The sequence below is a fragment of the Nematolebias whitei genome, chromosome 13 (assembly GCF_014905685.2).
Source record: "Nematolebias whitei isolate Nwh7 chromosome 13, NemWhi1, whole genome shotgun sequence".
Classification (NCBI taxonomy): Eukaryota; Metazoa; Chordata; class Actinopteri; order Cyprinodontiformes; family Rivulidae; genus Nematolebias; species Nematolebias whitei.
In genome coordinates, this window is record NC_056510.1 from 24,429,620 (window position 1) to 24,441,347 (window position 11,728).

General features: G+C 40.4%; 1 protein-coding gene across 1 annotated transcript in view; it reads left to right on the forward strand.

Annotated features, from left to right (window-relative positions):
- Nucleotides 1-202: 202 nt before the first annotated feature.
- The window catches only part of LOC119419189 (follistatin-related protein 1), a 26,847-nt gene continuing 15,321 nt past the window's right edge, over nucleotides 203-11,728 (forward strand). The window contains exons 1-2 of the mRNA XM_037686500.1: nucleotides 203-266; nucleotides 368-424. Of these exons, the coding sequence (XP_037542428.1) occupies nucleotides 368-424 (57 nt within the window). The 5' untranslated portion in view covers nucleotides 203-266. The remainder of the gene's footprint in view (nucleotides 267-367; nucleotides 425-11,728) is intronic.

The following is an 11,728-nucleotide window of genomic DNA, read 5'->3' on the forward strand; positions in this document are numbered from 1 at the left end:
TTTTGAAGACTTGTATAATAAAACACTGGAGCAGCAGGGATCGATTCATCCAACATGTACACCTCCTGCCTGCTCCCCCTCCTGTGCTTCTTCTCGGAGGACTCCAGACATTTTCATTGGCGGTGAGAGAGGAGGAGGAGGAGGAGGAGAGCCCGACCGACAGGAATTCCTCAGCTCCTCAAATTTCCTTCAGCTCGACTCCATCCGGAGCAAAGATCTCGACCAGCAGCTTTTCTTCTCCTGAACGGGACCACCTGAACAAAACGGTACAAAGACACGAGGTTTCCTACAAGTTTTCTACTAAAAAGCAGCGCACGGACGCGACGTCCTCGTGCTGCTTCTCCTCACTTTCTCTTTTTGTTTCCAGATGTTGCGAAGTGTCGCTGCGCTCCTGCTGCTGGCCGCGGCTCTCTGTAATGCCGAGGTAAGTTGGACTCTTTCTACCTAATCTAAAAACACAAGTCCGTGTGGAGCTTCAGATCACACCAAATGCGCTCGGTCAAACACTTAAAAAAAAACAGACTTTAAACAAATTGAAGTGACACAGCTGCTTTGTTTAGAGAGGAGAAACATCTGGAAAAGGTCTGAATGTGCTGATGTGGTAGAAATGATCCGTGAACTAACTTAATTGTTGACCATTTGGTTCCTGTTATCCTTCTTACAATAAACCCAGTGCTGTGTTCATGGAACTGTCTCAGCTTCTCATTAGACATTCTGATCCATCATATTGTCTTTATAAAAAAAAAAAAAAAAACTGAATAAAACACACCCCACCTTTCTTGGCCAGTTGTTTTTTTGCCGACAGCTCAGCCAAAAGAGCAGAAAGTGACACAGTATTGTCAGATGGGTGTGAAAAGGATAATGGTGGCCTGCTGTATAGACGTCCCCTTCATCGTTGATGTTTGGCAGCTGCTCTGCCTTCACACAGACATCTTGTTTGGACGGTCAACGCTCCCATGTTTGTGTGCTCATGGGTAGTGAATGTGCTGAAGAGCTGTGGGAACGCTCACCTTATGGGTCTGACGCTGCAGCGCTAAGTGGTCCAACCTGTGAGTAAACACACAGAGGTAACGTGTTGTTAGAGGCACCATGATGACACACAAGACAACTGGACTGGTGAAGTTTCAACAGTGGACAACAAAAAGCCTGAGGACTGGATGCTTTACCAATTCTATAATTTAAAAAATATATATGTTGGTTTAGAACAAATGGAGCTAGGCTTGAGCCAATGTAATTGTTTTACCATTTTATACTGTACAAATTGTACCCCCACGTTGTACCCTGCATCATACTAAGGCATGGCAATTATGTACTCGCATACAAAATGGCAATGCCAGATAACAAAAAAGGGTTAAATCATGTGATCTGGATCAGTTTATTTAAGTGAGAAATGTTTCGTCCCACATCCAGATGACTTCTTCAGGCAGTTTATGGCCTGCCAACCAAATCTGTCCCATAGGCAGCCTTCACTGATGTGTTTCAAGCCAACCTCCTGTTGAAATCTCAGAAGCAGCTTTTAACACATGCAAACAGGGACCATCTGTCCAAAACAATCAATCATCATGTACAACAATCAAATGTTTTAGGCCAGATGACCAACTTGCTACTCACAGAAACAGCCTGAGGACAACTAAGGCCAAAATGGTTCAGAAAAAGGTTTGTAGGCTCAATCATCCAGGTAGATAACAACAAAGTAGGTTAAATCATGTTTTCTGGACCAGTTTCTGGACCAGTGCCAGATAAGTTCTGCTCCTCACATTGTGTATCTGTGAGTGATCTTCACCCTAAACTTATAACCCAATTCCAACTCTTATATGGTTTTTAGTTGGATGTGAAGAGATCTTTGGCAAACGGCTTCTTTTTGTATCCACAAAAGTCTGGGTACAAAATGACCAAAACAGCTACAGTACAAAGTGGCAAAGGAACAAAGTAAGCAGTTCCCAGTGCCAGAAATGTGCCAACTCCAGTGGCAATGAAAGATCTATTTAAGCTTAAGACTGGGATGTGTTATTATCATTATCATCAGATCTTTTAAATTCATTATTAATGTGTTAACCTTTATTTAATCAGGCAAGTCCCACTGAGAGAGGACCTTTTAAAGAGAGGCCTTAACCTGACTCGTTTGTCTCTATGTGATGGACTGGAGACCTGTCCAGGGCGTCCCCCGCCTCTCACTCTCACACAGTGACTGTTGGACATGTGCACCAGTGACTCCCCCGCGACCCGAAAAATAAGAAGCGGGTAAAGATAATGGATGGATGGATGTGTCATTTTCTCACTTGCAAGTTGTTTTGTTCAAAAGCTGCTAAATGACGAAAACTAGTGTAAATGTGGCTGCAGCTGATTTTTTATGTATTGTCCAAATATCCTTAAAAAATATTATAACAGTCCCCGTGTCTAAACCAAATTTGAAGCATGTCCAGAAGCGTGCATTTCTTATTGTCTACAAGGAAACAAAAGGACAAGGACTGTGTCCTCACCTGGTTGTGTAGAAATGCATGCAAACAGCTAATGCTACATAATAATTAGCCAGTTAGCTTAGCTCAACAGATACTTTACACTAAAATAAGAGGTTTACATTTTGCTTTGTTTTACTCAACAAAATGCAAACTACTAGTACCCTTAAAACTCAAACTACAGCTAAACTACCATCTTCTTACAAACTGGTTGCCAAGAAACAAGTTCAAGCCAAGACGAGGCTTTGCACATTTTAGTTGTCAAAGGCTGACTTTCTTCTGAGTTGTCCATCTGTAGCTTTACAATTACAGGCCAGAGCAGGATGTTTCTGCAAACCTTTAGATAGATAGTGAGTGATAACCAAATTATACCTGGCAAAGGCAGAAACATCTTCATACCAGTAGGCACTTGATGGCTTTAAGCTTTAGCAGCGCAGCTGTTCAACACCTGGCTTTGTGCTGTGTTGACACACACAATTACAGAACGAGCAAGTAAACACCGAACATTTACCTAATTAGAATCTAGATTTTTTTCCGTTGCTTTCAGGTAAACACAAGATAGACGAGTTGCCGAGTGTATTTTTATGGCTTAATGCAGATGGCCATTATGAGCTGCAGCGTCAGTCATAGCTCAGCATGCAGGCCCTCCCTGCTGACCTTTCACTGCTTTTCCTGCCTTTGCCTGCTGGCTGCTAAATGTGCCATTGTGTGCGCCTTTATTGAATCTACGGTCATGTTCTGTGAGGGATGGCATGGAGGAGACAGAGCACGCAGCAGGCAGCGCTGAATGTTGTAAACGGGAGATTGGACATTAGAAAGGCATCCATTCTCCTTAGGTAATTACCTTGATAATATATGGCCTGTTGACTGCCGTGGGAAGAGCCTGAGCCGACATACCGCTGGGCTGTCCAAAAGAGGTCAGCAAGTTGGAGTGAAGCCCTCTCAGGAAAGGGTCTGAGGAGTTTAAAGGTGGGGATAAACGATGTGAAAACACGGATTTCTGGGCTGATGTTTTCATTTTCTGGCAAGAGTATGGGATATTTAAATGAGGGTGCTATCCCTCTTCAGTTATTATCAGTGTGAATGCCTGCTTGCTTCCGGAGGTGGGAAATCGCTGCGTTTGAAGATAAGCTGCTCAGAAATGTAGTGCGGCTGGGTGGCCAGAGTCGGGATTTATAGAAGAAAAAAAAAAAAATGCTAGGAATATGAAAGAGGGTGTGTATGTGAGGTGTGGGGGTGGGAGTTGTAAGTGTGTGTGTGTTGGTTGCCTGGAAGAGAGATACGCATCTCATGGATAAAATGTTGATGTTTTACTAAAGCACACCGGGAGCTTGATATGCAAAGGAGGTCGGATGCAGGGAAAGTGAAAGTCATAAGAGTTTTGCAGCCTCGAGGGATGCGTGTGTGCACAAACGTGCAGAAAAATGACGGAGCGAACTGTTTGGATTGCTGTTTTCATGGCATGCACTGAGATTGTTTTCGTCGGAATGCGACGGGGTGGAATGACTCCATGGTTAACTTTGTTATGGTGCTTGGACAAATTATAAACTTCAAGAGGAAGTCATTCCAAACAAAGCACCAGAAAAGCTCCACACGAACAATTGTTCCTGTTGTGGATCTGGATCCATACTAGGCCTAATTGAGTCATGGCCTCTTATGCAGGCCTCCCACTAATGCCCATAAATTGATGCTTGCTCTCCTTCATTCAAGGTGAGCTAAAAATATCTGCCCAGGTGGACGGAGCAAGAGCATGAGAGGGACACAGTGTCCTCTGTCTTTATCAGCCTGCTCTAATTACTGTAGCTCGACAGCCGGTCATGGATCCCGGAGCAGGGATTCTGTTGGGCGGCGATGTAGCGTAATGTAAAACAGGGAGGAGGTGGAGCCACAGTTGAGCATTTTATGCAGGGGTGGACAGGAGTGAGGTGAGATTTGGCTGACTGAGCTTTGCATCATGTCCCTGTAATGTCTCGCCACTCTTGACTTGGCTTGAAAGGAGTCTTTATTTAGTCGATCATCTGTACCGGTGTCTTATCATTTCTTGCATTATACAACCGGAGGAACTACACTTCTAAATTTGTGTCCACAAAGAACAGGCGAGGCCTTTTCAGTCTCAGAGTTTCTTAGAAAACGACGGTGTAGTCACATGAATGAGCCATAAGGTTAATCCCATGGTTGGTCAGTAAATTGAGCATATAAAAGCTACAGTTAGACAGCTTTAATTAGACAGTATTCACATCCAGTTTGGTGAAAGGCTTTTGGATTTATGAATATCACAGAACCTTTTTTTAAGAGAGGCTAAAGTAAAGCTCAAAACTAGGTAACATGTGGGCATTAAAACATTTCTAGATGAGTCATCGTTGGTCAGGCGTTCCTGCAGCTGTCGTCAGTTGTTTGTCTGTGCGTCACTTCCTTTATCTACACATTCATTTCCGCACCATCTGTAAACATCTGTTCTATTTTATGTCACGTTTGTTGAAACCACTTTTTAATAATTCATCTTTAAATAATTTTAATGCGTTCAACTGAAATATGAGAGATTGTGCTTTGATGTTTTATTGTTAGAAAAGTATGTTTTAGTTTATTCAATAATGTTTGATTAATGTATAATAATGGCTTTTTTGGAGTCAGCGCTTGTACATCAACATGATTAATGATGTGGTTTGTTACCACTTTGACTAATCCTATACTAATATATATATAAAAAAAACACATTTATTTAGTCAAGATCTAGTCCTGGGTTAATTCATAGAACATGTGTTTCACAGCATGATGAATAAGTGACTGGTCTTAATTATCTTACATGATCAAATCTACCACATCCCTCTAGTGTTCTTAAATAAAATGTGTACTTACAAACTTAAATACATTTATGTAAATATTGGATGATTTAGCATTAAAAGAGAAATGTTCTTACGATCACAGATCACCACACTGCTATGTAACTTCCTGAAAGCTGCAGGGAAACATGAATTTCACATTGGATCAGGCTTACATACTCCATGTCATCTTCCAGCCACGCTGACTCTGACTATCAGTCTGATCGTGCTAAAGTGACAAGTCTTTAATGGCTTCTCACTCTACACAAACCAGTCAGCCAGAATAGTACTAATGGCCTACGGACAAAGTAGAGCCCCCATTTGCTACCATAACAGCATTAATAAGTCAAAGCATGCACATCTGGGAGGTTGAGGGGAGCTGCTACTGAATGTCTTTGCTGACTGGTCAACAAAAATAAGTACAGTCAGATGATGACGATCAAACTGACATCCATGAAAATGCAAAGTGAGATCTTTGTGACCTGACGAGCAGTGATACTTTATCTGCCGAGTGTCATATTGTTGACTTATAGCTGATATAATTTGTTGCTCTGTCCTCTATTTAATGCTTAAGGACAGTTAACCTTTCGAAGTGTGGTTCATTTAAAAGGTTGTGAAAGATTAATGTCTTACCTGTTGTAGATAGCTCTTTAAATGTTCTCAGTTTGGAAAAACAGAGTTTAAATCTTTTGTAATGTTGAGTTTAAAGCACCAAAGTCCATGCTTAATAATCCAGGTATAAAATCCAACAATGTTCAGTCAGGTCATCTGGATAGTTTCTTTTTTTGATGAGACGTTTCGCCCTCCATCCGAAGGCCTTCATCAGTCTGATGAAACACCAAATAAAACTGATTCTCCACCAACAGCTTACTCCAAAGTGGAAAATAACCCAGTTATCTTGGTACTAAGATGGCCTCTGGGCCATGCCCTCTCCCTCGTCGATAGTCATGTCAAACTGGTTCAAAACACCAAAGTCCATGCTCAATAATCCAGGTATAAAATCCAACAATGTTCAGTCAGGTCATCTGGATGGTTTCTTTTTTTTTAATTATTTTTTGTGCTGAGACATTTCGCCCTCCATCCGAAGGGTTTCATCAGTCTGAGGAAGCCCTTCGGATGGAGGGCGAAATGTCTCAGCACAAAAAAAGAAACCATCCAGATGACCTGACTGAGCCTTGTTGGATGCGTTTAAAGCCAAGCTTCATGGAAATGCTATTTTATAAACCTTTACATCACTGTACATTTAGCTTTATATGGGTATGGTTACATGGTTAGTAGTGCTCCTCAGTCCTGGCTGTTAACTCATGAATCTGGTCAGAGTTAAGCTTTATTTGTCCAAACTGAGTCTATCCAAAGAGCTTTCTTTAACATTTAAATGCTCATAGTCTGTCCGCAGAACACCACTTCATCTCTCTAACCTGTTACCGTAATAGATTTGGTGTGTCTATAGTCTTTAAAAGAGTGATGTAATCTCTATGACATTCACTTTAAGAAACTTATTAGAACTTCATCACCAGCTCAGATCGTCAGTTAGCTTTTGTGAACGTGTGTCTGCATCCATCTACAGTTACAGTATCACCACAGCATCAAATCAGAGACAGGGAAGCTTTGGTCCTAAGCCCATTACCCTGCAGCTCCACCGTCTGTGAAACAGTCTTTTTTCTTTGCACGAACATATTCCAGTCATTTGCCCCAATACTGGCCTCAGAGAGGACATTGTACTCATTCCTCACGGAGTCTGAGTCGGTCCTCCCTCTTTCCCCGCTGCAGTCACTTCACCTTCCTGTTGGCAAAACATTTTCTTTATAATCCCAGATTTGAGATGAGGTGAGTCAGAGAAAAATCAAGGTTGAACGCTTTAAAGGATTTTGAAAAGTTGGGGTACTAGAAGTGAGTTACTGAGACAAGTTCGAGTTTGGTTGTAAGAGCTGAGGTGGTAGAAAGGGGACACTTGTATTGTCCCATCAGAGGGACAACAGGGTGAATAGGACTGAGGGTGGTGCTGATGGAGTGTTTTATGTCTGCGGTGACGTTTTAACTGCTAACAGATGTAGCTCTGCCCACACTGACTCATTTCCTGCTTTCTTTAGCCTCATTCTGTTTGTCGTTTTTACCTTTTCAAACCGCTTCTCTCTCTTTCTTTTTACTCTTTTGGGCCTTTCTGGTTCTGCCCTTTTTTTATTCTGAGCTGTAGTTCTCACTTTTCAGCTCTGAAACATGGAGTCCAGTGGGTGTAAAATAACAGGCTGCAGATTGGGGTGACATCATCCCTCTCATTGCATTCCTTTCACATTAAAACAAAAAAACAAGATGAAGAAGAAGCACTGTTAACCATTTGTTACCTCTTTTGTCTCTCCTGGTTTATTCTTAATTCCACCTCCTAAGAGCGAGTTTGACCTGTAGAGTTCTTTCCAAGTGGAAGACATCAGTGCACCTTTAGGCTCATTATTCCAAGGACACACTCTCTCAGCTGTCAATCGTTTGTCCTTTAATCCAGGAAACTCTCACCAGGCCTCCGAGCTCAGGGGAAACACGGGAGCTGATTAAAGTCTTTTTACTGTACGTCGTGTTCTCGAGAGGCCCTCGAGTACAGAAGGCGCGAGAGTGAAAGTGATTGGATGTGAATCGAGATACAGCTGATTACATTCAGGTCCTGAGCGTCTGGGCCTTCAGGAATGTAAATTATTGAGGCCAAATGCTACATATTTATGTAATGACTGGAAAACCAGAGCCGATGATAGTCTTGTCATGTCTCTCCCCCGTGTGATGGATTTAGAAGTGAGTTTGCATAAATTCCTTAAAGGAGGAAAGTAGAACACAGCTCATGATGTGTGTGTGTGCAGCAAGAGTGGTTCTTGTTCTGCTTTGGCTCTGCTCCACGTCTCTTCTGGTAATTTCATCTCAGAAAGAAGTGAGAGGGTTTAAAGGCAGAAGGAAAGACGTTTCTCAGTTAGAGTCTCGTCTGTCTTTTTTTGTTCCTTGCGAGAGTTCACGTCTTTAGCGGCCGAGGCGTGTTGGACGATTAGAGCTGGAGAGAAAGAGAGAGTAACGATGAAAGAGAAAATATTAGCGAAAAGAGCAGAGGCACCTCTCTGACCCACATACCGGGGAGATTTTTGGATCAAGACGAGCTGCTGGACATCAGCTGAGACACAACATGGTCCAGGAATGCAACTCCTCCCCCATTCTCGAATATTCTCCGGAGTTTTTCTTTAAAATCATTGTTCACTTTTAAAATGAACAAAGATTTCAACAAATATATTATGAAATATATAGCTAAAACGCTAAAACTAATTAAACTGAAATTCTCACAAGAAAAATTACCTATAAGCCACTTTAATATGAAAGGTTTATTATTATAGATTAAACAAATACAACTTTCAAATTGTTATATTTCTTATTATATGCCTTCACACGAATTTAATCTCCCATCAGGTAGAGAAACTAGCAAATGTATAAAAGAAAAAAGAAAAAAGATGATCACATTGTTCCCGTAAAACAATAAGTTTACGTTTGGCTGATCATAAATCACAGGCTTGGATCTGACACACTGATGCCTTCAGGACTCAGGTGGAAGGCGTAACGTCTACACTGGCCTGACACACTCATCTATTTATGTCAAAAGAAAATATGATGTCTTGAAGTGAAATATTACAAAATCCACAAAGTTTTTTTATATCAGTCTTTTTTGTTTTGTTATGTTGGCCATCTATTTGTCATAAAACATCAGTCTCTTTGCAGACTTCTTAAATCACGGCTCAAGAATGTCACCGTTGTGTTCAGAATCGCATCAATTTTTCTGGTTTTGAATGAGGAAAACGTTTCAGCTCCTACAGTTTGTACAGAATTATGTTGCAAATGATATTACAAAATACAAAGTCAGAAGAAATGTGAATCACCAGTAATTAGATGTAGATGTAAATGCACATTTAATTACTGATTACTTGTTGAAAATACTCTTAAACTTTGTCTTGTCTTTCATGAAATATTTCGCTAACAGACAGATAAACAAACACAGACAAAGGCAATTACTGTACTTGCCGCTGTATACGTTGCACATCCGTATAAGTCACATCAGTCCAAATATGTCTAATAAAGTGGAAAAAACATAAATAAGTCACTTTGTCATATAAGTCACATCTATTATGCATCACCACTGACCACCCGGAAATGCGGGCCGGTGTTGTGCCAAAAACTGATTGGCTGCCAAGTGGTGGCTGCGGGAGTGTGCACGGGAGGATTTTAACAAGAATTTAACACTTAAAAACAATTATTTGTTTGCTCCAAATTATATCAAAGGTGTGTCTCAGTTGAACGTTTCCTTAATAAATGCACTTTAATGGTTAAATCAGCTGCATTTCGCCTGGGCCGTGCAGCGAATTCAGCTGATCTGACCTTTGCTCCAGGAGATCTGGAGCGAGATGAATATGGCTGGTATGGCAAGCCAAGTATCTCATTAATAGCCACTTTTACCTATTAATGAGACACTTGGCTTGCCATATAGGTTGAGGGTCCTCTAGCTGCCACAAATGGTAATATTTAATATTTTTCATGTTAGAATGAATGAAATTGTCAGATCTCAACCAAAAATTGGGTTATGAACATGGGAAAAAATGTATAATAGTCGTTTCGGTGTATAAGTCGCAGGACTTGCAAATTTATGCAAAAAAAGTGTGACTTATATAGGTGAAATATAGGGTGCATGATTAACCTTAACAGGTCTCCAACACAGCTCTAAAGAAGAAAATGTTTCATTCATGAATAGACTGCACTTGTTGCATTGTTTTACTGTTTGATTGCATTCAAGTTCAATGTGTCATAAACTGATCAAACTCATTAAACAGATTGTTTTTTTTCCACCAGTGCAAAGGTTATTTTTAGTTCTCAAAGCATTATTTAAATTATTTTCCAAGCCACTTCCTGTAATATGTTCGCTCCAGCTGCGCGCTGTTTACAATCGACAAATCAATGTTTTCTCTGCTAATGAAGGACAAGGTGCATTGTGGGTATGAAATCATGGTGCCTGTAAGTAAACAGATGAAGCATCGATTGGCTTGATCAGTGGAGCATCTCCCTCGCACACAGACACACAAGAAACACTGATGGATCAGCACACGGTCAGGAAGTATCACTAAGAACATGACGATGATAATGGCTGCAGACACATAATGTGCAGCTTTTTGTTTGTTTTTCTTTTAGATTTTGTCTTACCGGCAGTAAAAAATAATCTAGCTTTATTTATTGAAGGAGGAAGGCATTGCCCTTTAACTGGAGCCTGCCTAAGCTTCAACTTGTGCAAACTGAGGAGCGGAAATCCTCCTGCAATCTCTTCACCTTTTCACTAAATCCAAACATTGAAATTCTCTTCACAACATCCTCCGCTTCCTCTTCCTGCTCACTTGTTTCCCTCCTCTGCGAGGCTGCTTGAGCTTCACTGTCTTGTCTCTTGCAGCTGAACACAAAACTTATGTTTTAATCATCCTAAAACTTTCAAACGATTTCATTATCCAGACATAAAGGCTGCATTTAGAGTGGCTTGAAATGAGGAAAATAAGTAGTGAAATGATGCGCTAGGCAGCTTGTTTTATGAAGGACCCTTTTTATTCTGTTCTGACCCAATGGGTACTGAGCTGTCATTAGTTAAAACATGGTGGTGGTGGTGGTGGTGTGGTGGTGGGAGATGAATCATGCTGCAAATGAAAAATTTGGCGCTTTAGTGGAACCCCGACTGTGGGTGCTTTTGTTTGTGTTTGTGCTTTGTTCTTAATGTCTTCTCTGCTAATACGTAGTTGGGGTAATGACTTACGTTCATACTAGTAAAATGGTGTTTCATTCTTTTTATGTGTGTGTAAAATGAACAAAACTTCTTTAAAGTAGAATTTTTACAAAGACAAATCTTTTATTTTTGATAAACAGTTGATTATTATTATATTAATTATAATCTACTGATTACAGATTAATGATGAGGAGACCGCTACAGTACCACTAAAGGAATAATTTTTTTATGCAGCAAAAAGGGAAGAAATACATGTTGATTATGAGGAAGTGGGTGACATAATATATAAGCCACCATCAGCTCAGCTATTTTAGATAAATTAAAAACATTAATCTGGCAACAAACATTTTAAACCCATTTCTGTCCCCCATCAGTGAGGGAAAAGGGGAAATTGGAAATACGTTCTGTCTGTCCATGAATGCTGAGAGCGTGATAATTTGAAAAATAAGTGACGTGCTAACTTCCATTTTGGTGTGTGGCTGCGTCTAGGCACAAGAGAAGCTCCTTATATATGCACACACACACATCATATATATATATATATATACATATATATATATATATATATATATATACATATATATACACACACACATATATATATATATATATATACATATATATACACACACATATATATATATATACACATATATACACACACATATATATATATA